This window comes from Melospiza georgiana, chromosome 1 (genome assembly GCF_028018845.1).
Source record: "Melospiza georgiana isolate bMelGeo1 chromosome 1, bMelGeo1.pri, whole genome shotgun sequence".
Classification (NCBI taxonomy): domain Eukaryota; kingdom Metazoa; phylum Chordata; class Aves; order Passeriformes; family Passerellidae; genus Melospiza; species Melospiza georgiana.
In genome coordinates, this window is record NC_080430.1 from 111,185,141 (window position 1) to 111,198,602 (window position 13,462).

Below are 13,462 nucleotides of genomic sequence, written 5' to 3' on the forward strand. Positions count from 1 at the left end.
ATTGCTATATAGGGTAGAACCATTACGGGATTCAACAGAAGAACAACCCTGTCTTGGAAAATTATGCAAGAAGGTTGAGTCACTTAGACTAATAAAACCCAAAGCTGAAAGCCTGTAAATACAAAGAAAGGGAAAACACCCTGCCTGCCCAAGGCCTGATCCCATCACAGCCTAACCTGATGAATTTGGACAGGTGTGTCCATTCTTTTTGCTGTTATTTTGGGGTACTGAGCACTAGAAAAACTAGCATTTTGTCTAGAAACAAAACACAAAGATAATATCTTCTCCACAGAATCTCAGAAAAAAGAAACCAACACAATCTTTAGAACATTATATTTCATAAAAGACAATGATAAAAAAGTACAAACATTTTCATGAACAACAAAAAAACCCAAAACTATGATAGTACACAGGAAATTCCCAGCATTTGTTTCAGTGCATTTTTTCATTGAGCCTATCTTACATACCTCTACAAATAAAATAATCTTAAGTACACTTCCGCTTGCGGATATGCAATGGATTCTTTTATTTTTTTTAAACAGCTGGCTCATTAGTAACCCACTACAACAATTAGTAAACATAACAATAGAAAAATAGAGTGGCAAGATCCAAGAAAAAGGACATTTTGCACTTGCTTTTCAACACACTGCCTCTTTGCAAAATGGACTTTATATTTTATTCTCCTACTTAAATTTGAAATATAGAAAATGGGCTTGAGAGTGTCTTAGCATATTAACCAGATTCTACTTTTAATAGTTCTGTAATGTTTTTACTTGCTAATTTGCAAGACCTTCAGAATCTTGTAAAACACTTCCTCCTTCTTCTCCCTCCATGTTCACTCCTTGAACACATCCCTTATTTGCCTTGTCAGCAATTCAAAAGCCAATGTGATTGGCTTCTCTCTACATTTTACAAGAACCATGAAATTATCAAAAGGAATGTGCACAACTCTTAGTTCTGCATTGTATTTATTTTGTTTGAAGGCACTGTCTATGTTAAAATTCACTACAGAAGAGTACTGAGTTCAGACAGGTAGTATACAAACACTATTTTGATGTAATTTAAGATGGCAACTTCTAAAACTTCTCAACAAAGTGATAAAAGGTTTTTAGAGAAGAGTGTTTGTCAACAATTCATAATTTAACATCCATCATTTTGGGGCACCAAAATGCAAAATTTTTAAGAACTCAGCTATATGTCACAATCCATTCACATACTGGTTTAATTCACATTTTTCTAGGACCATACATGATCAATCACTTAAAGCTGTAAAGTTATATTAGTTCAGCCACAGCATATATGTAATATAGTATGCATATATGTAAGTATATATACATATATATGCATTAGATTTTTTTAAAATTGCACATAAATTTCACAGAATACCTAAGAAATGGGAACAAAAGCATGCTTCAGAAAACAGTACAGACCTACAATACCAAAGGATGTTTCATAACTGTAGATGTGAAATTGTAGGTACACCTGTACTGAAAACCTGAAATCACTTCAAAATTACATGAGGGATTTAAAAATTTATTCAACTGCTCTTAAAGAACTGTATTAGTCTGCTATGAAATAAGACTAATATTATTTTGAGGATATAATTTTTTCATACAATGTATTATCTCAGCTTTCTCCATATGGTTCAGAATGTTCTATAGACCCAGTTATAGAAAAAACTATCAGGAGGTGAGCAAACCTCTTAAGCATGCTTTTGAAGGATGTTTTCTTCACTTTATGCTTTTAGTTATTTTCATTGTATTACATCATTCCTAAAGCATATTAGATTAACTGGTAGATATTAAGGTAATTTCTGTATGGTATAAAATATCTCTTACAATTGTTCTCAACTACTAAATTAAATAATAATATTTCTACTAAATATTTGGGATGCTTACAGCTAAGCTCATAACGTTACTGAAGGATGGCTAAGGGCAAAATTTGCTGCTGGGATGCCAAAGAAATAAAAGGTGTTTATGGCAAACAAACTTAAAATATAAAAAGCACCACACCATCTGTGGCAGCAATTTAAGAAACCAACATATAATAATGACTTAAAGTTAGGATTCTTTGTCAACACTCTTACAGAACACTCTATGGATAAACAATCCTTATTATATATACTGCTTTCCATTCTTTATGGGAGCAGAAGTCAGTCTTTGGTTCCTAAAGAGTTGAGTAACTGTGACAAACAAAACAGTTTAGGATATCTTGGTCACTATATTTGTATTAACATAGAAAATAAATGACCTGGTCCTTTTCCTTTGTATTAACAAGGGATGTAAAAAAATATTAGCAAAAATAATAATGCTAAGCAGTGGGATACTTTTAGGTAGCATAACATTACAAACAAAGAGAAAATAAGAAGATAAGGAAAGAGGCTAGTTACTCATACATTTAACACCACAAAAATAGAGAAACAGACAGGACCAATCCTTAGCGGGACTGTGCAACCTCAATCTCATTGACAGTCATCGACTTGAGGATCCTCGGTGCATCATAGAAGCACTCAGCACTCTACCAGAATAGGCCCTTAAATAGCTATATTTAATAATATATTATGAGTGGAATTTTAAAAAGCACTTGAGATTGGCCTGCTTTCTGTTCCACTTATGTCATCACCATCCTCATCAGCAGAACAGCACGACCAACACCGTGCTTCTGAGAATCCCACAATGCAAGCATTTCGACTATCAGAATTATGTTTTATTATTCTCTTAAAAATCTAACTTTAATATTCTTCCAATGAAGACACATTTTTGGCTCTTCTGATTTTGGAGGAATAAAAGTGCTGTTTACTAGAATTAAAAAAAACAAACAACAAAAAAAAAGAACAATACCAAAATACTGTACGCACCCAGACACATCGTTTTAGGCATTAAAATCCCTGACATTGACACTAGTGGCACACTTGGACACAGTTAAGAGTTCCTGTAGATCATAATATGCAACAACTGCAAGATTTTCTGTAATAGACATGCAATATGCATATAAATATGATTCAGATGGCAGGCAGGGTATCATACAATTTTGCTGGCAATAAATAAAATCAAAAGCTTTCTTTCTAGCAGGTTCATATAAGAATTTGATTTTTCTAAATAGATATGCAGAAGGCCTAGAGCTCAAAACTAGTATAACAGTTTACAGTCATAGCTGGCCAACAATTAATATTTCCTTCATTTTACATAAGGTATAACCTTTTTATAAGCATACTTACATTTTACACTTGTTCTTTCATGCTAATAAAAACATTCCTATAGAATTCAAACAAGAACACACTCAAATACATACTGAAGCATAAAATATTGAACAATTGAAAAGCAATGTACACACATTAATTTACATCACATATTTACAAAACACATTTTAAAAAGAAACAAAAGCATTCATTTAAATATGAGGAGGGGCAGTTTAGTATAAAAAATTCCTGGAAGAAGCCTCTGTCCTTACTTCCAGAGAAGCTACAAGTCTGTTTCTGCAGTTTATATAGTTGAGTAGTTAAGATAGAGAGTGTGAAGAATGAAGGCTTGAACAGTAGTCTCATGCTGTAAACATCTGAGTGGTAGCTGCTGGCTCTTCTTTCAGACCAAAACATACAGTACATACAATCACTTCTCATCCCAAATATGCATCATCACTTGGCCAAAAAACTCTAATTCTAAGCTGTTGTTTGTTGGTTTTGTTTTGTTTTACAGTGTTTATCAGTAGCTTCCAGTGTTAAAAGTTTATTCTGGTAGGATTCTTGCCATTCCACTTCCATCAATAGTCTCTAACAGGAGCAAGTTCTGGTAGGAGATTAACAGTTATATTTTTATACAATCTACTGACAAGTATTTTAGGAGTATATACTAAATTGTTCAGCCCATCAATATACTGACGTTCTCTGGAATACCTCAGAAGTTTGTATCTGCAGAAGGAGTTGGAAGAAGAAAAATGAGAAAAATTTGCAAGAAACAATTCAGTTGATGCTAGACATGATACTGTGACAGTCATTTAATTTTCAAGTATACCTTAAATTCTGAAACTGCTTTTCAGACCCTTGAAATTACCAAATAACCTACCTTAGGTTTAAAAACAAGCTTTTAAAGATTTTTAATACAATTAGGTTTTCTGGTCACATATACAAGTTAACATTAGGACTAAATAACAAAGGAAGCATTCAATATTTAAGCTTCTCATGGTCCCAAATGAAACAGATTTTTAAAGATTATTCAACTTCTTCATGTTTTTTTGCTATAAAATTCAACTAAGGAGTTCAGGGAAGATTTAGGAATCTTCACTATTCTTCATTATACATTTAAATGTCTGAAATTATTTTCATTTCACTCTTGATACTCCTGCATTTGCAAACATCTAAATCTGAGGTGATTGAAAAAAAAGTTCTCCTCCCCCCGATTATCCATATACACATTTTCATGTCCTATAACTGATTTACTCATCTCTACTGTGCATGCCTATAATTTTATTCATAATTCAAAACTATGAATAAAAGAGAAAAAATATGCTCTCAGAAAAAGATGACAGAATTGAACAGTATTTCTAGTTGCCTGAAAACACTTATCATAAACCCTTTATTTTGTGTTTCACCTTCTAAATTTTATGTGTAATTCATCTGTTGCATTCTGGTTTCTATTCCATTCCAGGGCAGCCTGAACCTACTGGTCAGTTTAAGTGTTTTGTATCTTTGTAGCAAAAGAAAGGAACCCCAAAAGAAAAGGTTTAAATCAACGTATGCAGGAAATGAGAAGACCTGTATCTCGAAAAAATAATGAAATATGAGGGAAGAAACCAATCCTTGAGGACTTTAAAAGTCATTTTTCATGCAGGAGTCCTTTGCCCTAGTGGCACTGCTTCCTTTTGCAAAATATTCAAAATAGCCAACTAATGGAGCCCTGCCAGCACTAATGCCCAAACTATTATGGAACAACAATATTACGGATCAAAGGTTATGATGATAATATCTTCTGACATGCAAATTTAGACTCCCTCATAGTTAAATAAAAAAAATATCTGAACAGCAAACATAACGTATTTAAGAAAATAAAAATTTTAGCACCAAAGAAGAAATAACACTGATAAGAACTGACTGCTTGTTCATATGTGTGGATGCAAAAAAAAAATTTTACATCTTTAGCTGTAGTATTAGATTATTTCTGTTTTTCTTACCGTCCTAAAAACTGGACTTCTCCTCTGTGATGATGAGGAATGGATTTGTACTTCCCTAAATCACCTTCTGGTCTTGTTACATTGTATCCAGCATAGTGAACCCTGCAGTATAACACACAAACGTTTGTAAAAACATCTTCTTACAACTTGTCATACAAGGTAAAGTGAAAAATACACATCAAGTATTTTAAAGCTAAGTCTTTATGTTCACTGATATTCCCTTTCTAAAAAAACCCACAACACACCGAACCCAGCAACTAAAAAAGCTGGCAAAACAAAGTGCAAAATAATAATAATTTCATATTTAATATTTCCTGCTTGTTCCAGCATAAAAACATGAAAATAGCATGTTTAGCATACTAAAAAAGTAAAAAACAAACTTGTCCTTTAAAAGATATCACTTCATACATAAAACTCTAAAAAAACCTCTTTATCTATAAAATTCTTTCTCTGAAAAACTGATGCAGACACTTTCAACAGCTCTGTTAGAACAGTTTAGACTCATTCACTGCAAGCAGTTGGCAATGCCATGAGCAGGGCTGTCTGTTGTCCACTCTGGGATTATCAACATACTCACAAATTAACCTCTCTCTCAAGCACTGCCCCTAAGACATGAAACTCATGCTTACACTACATGTCTGTGGATGGTATTTCATAATGTTAGCAGTAAGAGTGATGCAATGTGCTTAGTATGGTTACCTGTTGTTATATCTGTTGTTACAAGATCTAGCTCTTAAGAACCTGCTAGTTGTCCCCAGGCCAAGGAAAAAGAACACCATACTTATTCCTTCAAATGGTATATTCTGATATTTCTGAAACAAACTCTGTAGAATTTGTCCATTTAAAACAAATTACAAAAATATAACAAGTGACAGAACAAAAAGCACCTAATTGGTCTCAAAGGTTGGATGGTACAGAAAGACCTAAGCGCTCAAAGCTCACCTGTTCCAAAGATCATCATCTTCTCCACCCCATCCCCAAAAGGCATTTGGAAAACCATTGATCTTCTTGAATTGTTCCACTGTGAGGCCACTTACACCACCAAAGAACTCATTGTATGGAAGGCTGGAAACAAAAGACAAATTCTATATTGTTAGCTGAACTTTGATAGGTAGGCCTCTCTTTGAACAATACCTTTCCAAAAAGCAAGAGCCCCAAGGTAAGGACATGACCAGAGGCTGAATGTATTCACCAAGGAAAACTGGTTCATGGATTGCCAGCATTAAGTAGCATACAGCAAGCTGAACAAAAGGTTTGCAGTAGTGTCTGATTTGCACAAAAGGTGCTCCTAAACTGTAGCTGCAATTAGTATCACACATATGAAACAAAAGAATACTGGGAATTTCAGATGGCTGATTTAGATCCATACTTGAAGAGTTAAGTGAAGCCCTCAAACTATTTATGTTGACACTATTCAACTGAAAAACCCCTCTTTAATCTACCGAAAAATTACTAACCAGTAATGCATCAATTAAATAATTTTAATTTATGACTATATTCTACAGAACTGTTAAAACTTAAGAGAAACAGTTTAACAGTACATATTCAACAGTGAATGGCATGCTGATTTAAAAAAATAATTTTCTAGTTTTTAAAAGATAAACTTTCAAATCAAAAGGATCTACAGGCTTTCCTGTCAGTATTTGCTAACACATATAATTAAGTAATAAGCAGTTGGCCAACTTGAACAGCCTATCCATAAAACACACTATGCCCCAGACAATGTGATTTCCAGTCCTCCAAACACTGTCAAATCTAAAAAAACAATTAAAACATTTAAGTATCTATATTTACTTCCATCAATATTAACTTGCATCTTTAACCCAGAAGCTGCTACAGTAAAGTAGCTTTCTTTCAGAAGCAGCACACAATTTCATGAAACAAAAGTCTCTTGGAGACACTTCCAAATCTGGAACCTTCAAGGAGTTAAGACCATTTACAAAAAGATTTACCATTGCTTAGGACACAATTGCCACACTGAATAACTCCAGAATGCAAGAGGAAAGAAAATAGAAATAGACAATCATGTAATTTCAGATCTCTGTGGAAACACAGGATTCAACAAATCTTAATAGCATGTGGAGAAGATTGCAATTATATTTGCCTTTCAACATGTTACTGAAAGAGCAGGTGTTTTAACCCCCTCCTGCCTCTCAAAAAAACCACATACATACCTCAAAAATAACCAACAAAAAAAACATTGCCAACCCAAAACCAGACCACTAACCAAAACCAAAACCAACTGGAATATGACAGTTAATGGGACTTTTTGAGGTTATTTCTTATTTTATAAATCTAGTTTTGTTTATAGAAAATTTATCAATTTTGTAAATACCTATGTAGACATTATATAAATGAATTAAGTGTTTTATAAGTACATACAAAGATAGAAGAAATCTCTTATTTATTCATAGGTGCTTATTTATTTATTTTTAAGTACACATGAAATCTTTAAACACTAAACTGCTGATTGGTGGGCAATCTGAAGTCCAGACACAGAGCCATGGTTTCAAGGCATTGTTTTTCATCTGTTGATGGACCAGGTTGTCAAGTAGATTAATTTCACAAATAGAGTCCTGGATAGCAAATACATACATGTAGCAAGCAATAAGCTACAGCTTTCTGTGAAGTGATTCCAAGAATGTCATGAGATAGCAGAGTGTTAAGAAGCAAGTAGGACATATTAATGTAAACTGACAGAAGAGAAAGAGGTAAGAAAAGTGCAGGTCCCACTACATTCACCCAATGTCAGTCGAGACTGAGAGACAACATACAAAATGGTATAGCAGTGAGAAAATCTTCAGTTTAAAAAGCAGTATGAAACAGAAATAAAAGTATACATTTATCAGAAAATAAAGACACTATTCCTGTGATATTTTGCTGCAGATTTTCTGCTTTTCTTTGGTAATAGCCAGCAGAAGTGTTTATGTAGCCCGAAATAATTTCTATTAAGTTAGGTAAGATTTTCCCCCTTGACATACAAAGTCATTTTTTTGAGACCAACATCATTGCAACAAGCTGAACATTGAAAATCATAAATATTATCTTCTAATTAGTAACACATCAAATGTAGAAACTAAATTTAAATCTTTCTTTTATTAATTATTCATTCCTATAAGTAGCATAGTAGGAGGCCGCTTTGTTGTTTTCACCTACTGTATATATATAGTGTCACAACTTTTAAATATTTCTGAGTATTTAAGAAATAATGTGAATAAAACCATTTACTTACATGTACATATACTTGTCCAGCTTTGCTGCAAAATGGCGTGGCATTTCTCCACATCCATAGTAATTTCTGTCATTTTCAGGTAAGTGATCCACATCATGGAATATTATGCAGTCCCAGACAGCATCCTTCATAGCCTCTTTGAAGCCAACATTAAAGAGCATTGCACGATTAAAAGGTTGTGTACCTGTCTTCACACAGAAAACAAAGGAGACATTGTAAAAATCAAGAGGAGACAAAAAATTCCATACTATGAGAAAAACATACTCTAACACACACACAAAAAAACAAAAATTGACAATGATGCCTCTTTTGACCGGCAGCCCTTACTAGGTTGGCTGCACCCGAGGATGGGGTTTGCCCTGCTGGCTGCCAGTGCACACATTGCTGGGTCCTGTGAGCCAGGAGTGAGCACCCCCAGATCCCTTTGGGCAGGGCTGCTCTCCAGGCACTCACTCTTCTCCCAGTTTACACTCGTGCCTGGCTTTACTCCATCCTAGGTGCAGAGTCCAGCATTTTGACTTATTAAATTTCATCCCATTAATCACTGCTCAGTGCTCCAATTTATCTAGAACCCTCTGCAAGGCATCCCATCCTTTAAAAGTCAACCACAACCTCCCAGCTGGATATTATCAGGAACTTGCTGATGGTGCATTCAGCTCCTGCATCCAGTGAATGTAAGGCCCTGGAACTGAGCCCTAAGGAACACTGCTGCTGACCTACTTTTTGCCTTGAAAACTTACAACTACAATAGATTCTAAGAGACCATCTTATTACCTCTATACTACCTTATATAGGCTATATTTGAAGAAAAGCATGGTTTATCCAGCCACTGCTCAAGATGAGGAATGGAAATAAAGCTTTATTTTTTCATTTAAAAGAGTAGAAAAGTAAAGTAACAATATTTAAATTCTGGATTCATCCAAACCTTGGTAAGAATATCAAACCCCTTTTAGTAAGGAATCTCAAAAGTCACTTTTCAAGTAGATGCTCTTACCTGCTCGACAACATAGAAGGCAAATTCCAGCCGCTGCTTCTGCAACATAGGTATCAGATGACGGAAAAAAATTGGAAGATGCTCGTGACGATTCCGAAAAGGAATAAGGATAGCCACCTTCAGAAAAAGAAGAAAAAAGCTATTATAACAGCATCATAAAACTTTAATTTTTCAATACAGATCAAGTTTTCTATGGCTTTTCAACTTTTACATTTAAATTGGCTCAGTGTTTTACATGTTGGTTCCCCCAGGAAAGTGTGCTGAAAATTTGCTCAAATAATAAAGAAAAAAAATTTGAATAAAACGTAAATAAGATTTTCCTTTTATGTTCACTTGCTTCTAGTTATACTTCAAGCAACAGACACATAGGACATATTTGCATCCATATGATGAAATGTTTGGTAACTACAGCTAATGAACCCTTAAAAGTTCTTGATGATCCATTTCAAATTTTTCTCCTAGCTGAAGTTTCTTCTTGAGCACAGATGGCATACTACAAATATTATAAGATACTACATATATAGCACCAAAGACTGAGTGCTTGCAATGGTAATTTATTCTTATATACCAACAAGAAGAAATAAACCAAAACAGAAAATCAGCATCTAACCTTCCACCGTGGCTTACAGTCATTTGGTTTCCAGTGTCCTCCTGGTTTAATGTCTAAGTCTTTTGAAAACAGTCGCTGAATTTCATCAAAACTAATTTCACTCATATTAACATCAATAAGGCCTCCTAAAGAGAGGGAAAAGAACTTACATATTAATTTCAATTAAGAAAATTGACCTAACACTACAAGGAATGTCATAGACAAATGGCATCAGAAATTTGTAGTTATACTACCTACAGAAAAATAGAAACAATTTATACTATCCTCCTAATCTTTCATTCTTACAGAACGAAGTTCTAGTGTTTCCAAAAACAGACGTTCCTTCCATGAAACTTATAAAGAAAATACTAATTTCAAAGGACATAGAACAAGCAAAGTAATTTGAATTCTGCATCTCTTGCAGAAAATTTGGGTTGCCTTTCATTTCAAGTACCATTTTTAACAATTCTACATCACCCGCACTAGTGAACCTTTACTCAAATTCTGTGTGCCTTCCTGCTCCACTTCCACATTAAAGGAAAATGTATCATCACTACACTCAACAAACTTCCTCAATTTAAATTTTAGATGATATGCACATTTCATGTAGAGTCTTCATCCAGTAATTCACCACTATTTGCTTCAAAGCAATTCATAGCAAAGGGCTGGATTTGAGAATTACCATTGGTAGAACTAATGACCCCAATGGGAAAAGCATTTGCAAAAAGCGTGAAAGTGAAATTCAGTAAGTTAGTGAATAAAGACCCAAATATGATTTGAAAAAAATCAAGTTAATAACTACTATGAGAAAACATTAACATTAGTTGACAGCTGAAAGTTGTCAGTCATTAGCTTATGCATGTGTAAAAAGTTCAAAAGTGGAAATAATGATTTATAGTAAATACCCTCAAAAGCAATAGAAAGAAGCAAGGAAATCTGGGGAGAAGACTAATGTAATACTCATTAGCCAGAAGTTCAAGTTTATCTTCAGCAACTACTACACTCTAAATCATCACATAAAAATCTTGCAAGAACTTTCTGGCAAACACCATAAAATATTATTCTCATTTTTGTCTACAAAGTTAAGTGTTTTGGTGAGGGATGGTTTAAAGTCAGTCCAAAAATTACTCCCATTTTCTCCCATGTGTCCATACACAAAAGATGCTATTTGTGCCAAATAGATCGTTTGTGTCAACAAATTGACTAGTTATGTAAATCTTTTGAAAATATTGAAATTTTTGGAACGTACTAGGAATAACTATCATTTTCAGAAGAAGGCAGAAGATACTGCAAGAGCTCTTTTAGTTTGGGATATAATTAAATATAGTACTACTTGCAAATGAAGAAGGCAACCTTTTTAATGTAAAATCATAGGTGAAAAAAAATCAACAACAGTACACTATGGAGCTATTTCAAGAGAAGATTTAAAGAAACCCATACTAATTTAATTATTTTAGGAAAAAAGGAAACCTAGCAGTTGCTAAAAACCTGTATAGATAGACACTAGAACAAGCTAGTCCTACAGAGATTGAAATTAAAATTTTAAAATAATTAAAAATAATTATTTAAAAATAAGCTTAGATTATCATAATGGTTGCATCTGAAACTCTTCAATAACCCAAAAAAGAAATCTTATGAAACATGGAATCAAGGTCAATCAACAAAGGACTAGTATATGAACATGTACAAAATAAATTTCTAAAAATTAAAAACTAAATTTAAAAAAATCAATTTCAACTAGCAAGAGACAGAAAAGCAACAAGAGCCTTTCAGTTCAAATACAGAATCTAAAAGGAAAATAAAGATAAATAAAGGTCAATTACTATACCAGAAAGGGAAGGAAATAGCACATGATGTGATTCAGATACCTCAGTATTCTGAGAAAAGTTCAGATGTGGTCAGATGACTACAGTTTAAATTGGAAAGAAACATCAAATGGTAGGACAGTATTTAGATGAAGCCTTTAGATAAGGGTGGTTTTAACTCCATGGGGTGTGACGAAATTCCATCCAGAGTGTTTAAAAAGAAGCTATAGTAAAACCTGAAGTGTTGGTACTATCAAAAGCACACAGGAGGTGAGTGAATAGAAATCAGCATTTTTTCCCCTGTCACTGGTGAGGGGCAGGAGAAAGCATCTCTGTAAATAACTGCACTTATTATTCACCAGTTCCATCAGGGTCTAGCAGGCTGCAATAAAATATATTTATACAACCCACAAAATAAGAAAGCTGAGAAAGCAAAAAACATTTTGAAGAAGAAAATCAGGGAAAAACTAATTCAACAAATGATGTAGACACAGAAACCAATAAAGTAAAATTAATTTAAAGTAATAAAGGATGGTTTCTTACTGAAGGAAAAATGAAGCATGCAAAACAAAACAAGCAATATCTGGCTATGCTGCCAGGTAGTTTTACAGTTTATAATGGATTGCACATTAATATGAGCCAACAAAATGTAATTGTACAAAACCAGAAAATCTCATCCTGGAATGTATTAACTGCTGCTAAGTGGGAAAAAAACCCCTAAGTTTTCCAAAAACTAATTTGTTTTATAACCAGGATTTAAGCCAGTTATGATGCTTTAGAAAGAAATCAAATTAAGGACAGTCTACAGTGCAAAGAATTCAAGAATTACAAGAGCTTTAGAAATTATGCAGTCTAGAAAGGTTGGGATTATCAGTTTATCTCTAAAGGAACAGACAGATTCTTGCACTGCTCTATATCAAAAAATGGTGTTTTGCTTACAAATTACAACAGCACTGCCCAACCAGTGGGTTATAACCTGTTCTACTGAGTCACACAACAAAGGCAATAGCTGTTCCTATTTTAAGAGCCTATGTACTTATGTACTAAAATCAAATATGATTTTACCATGCTCCTTTCATGATATAAACTTGACAAGCTGATGCAAAGAAGAGAAGATGTACTTCTGTAATAACCTTAGACTAATTAAACATTCAAAATATACACGATTCAACACTCTTTCTTGCCTGGCTATCTCACACTTCCTACAACATTTCATTAAATTAAAAGACCTTCTGAGATGCTTTATTTAGATTATAATTAGAAAGAGAGATGATGATTAAAAAGTCATACATGGAAACCAAAACGGGAAACACATATCCCTTGGTTGAAAAGCAACTTATTCAGTGAATAATTTTCTATTAAAATTATTATTTCTCTATTAAATTAAACAGGATAGAAGAAGTACAGAGCAATTACTAACAAAAAAACCACCACCAACAAAAAAAGATGGTAAAAGCAGAGCAGTAACAAGGAGATCTATAGAGAAATTATTAGTAGAATGACTTAGTTTTGAACTAATCTGACAGAATTCCACCTGCCAGATACCCTGAAAGTGACATGAAGAATACTAATTATATACATTTTTCAATCAGCAGAAACATCACATCTTGTTTCTCTGATTATCCAGATTTGCCATTTGCTGAAATTTTTATGTTTCAAAAAGTAGCTAAAAATTT

General features: G+C 33.6%; 1 protein-coding gene across 1 annotated transcript in view; it reads right to left on the bottom strand.

Annotated features, from left to right (window-relative positions):
- Positions 1–316: 316 nt before the first annotated feature.
- B4GALT6 (beta-1,4-galactosyltransferase 6) overlaps positions 317–13,462 on the bottom strand; it is a 30,078-nt gene continuing 16,932 nt past the window's right edge. Inside the window, exons 4-9 of the mRNA XM_058042106.1 lie at positions 10,003–10,127; positions 9,393–9,509; positions 8,399–8,586; positions 6,109–6,231; positions 5,167–5,268; positions 317–3,907 (exon numbers count right to left, since the gene is read on the bottom strand). Of these exons, the coding sequence (XP_057898089.1) occupies positions 3,760–3,907; positions 5,167–5,268; positions 6,109–6,231; positions 8,399–8,586; positions 9,393–9,509; positions 10,003–10,127 (803 nt within the window). The 3' untranslated portion in view covers positions 317–3,759. The remainder of the gene's footprint in view (positions 3,908–5,166; positions 5,269–6,108; positions 6,232–8,398; positions 8,587–9,392; positions 9,510–10,002; positions 10,128–13,462) is intronic.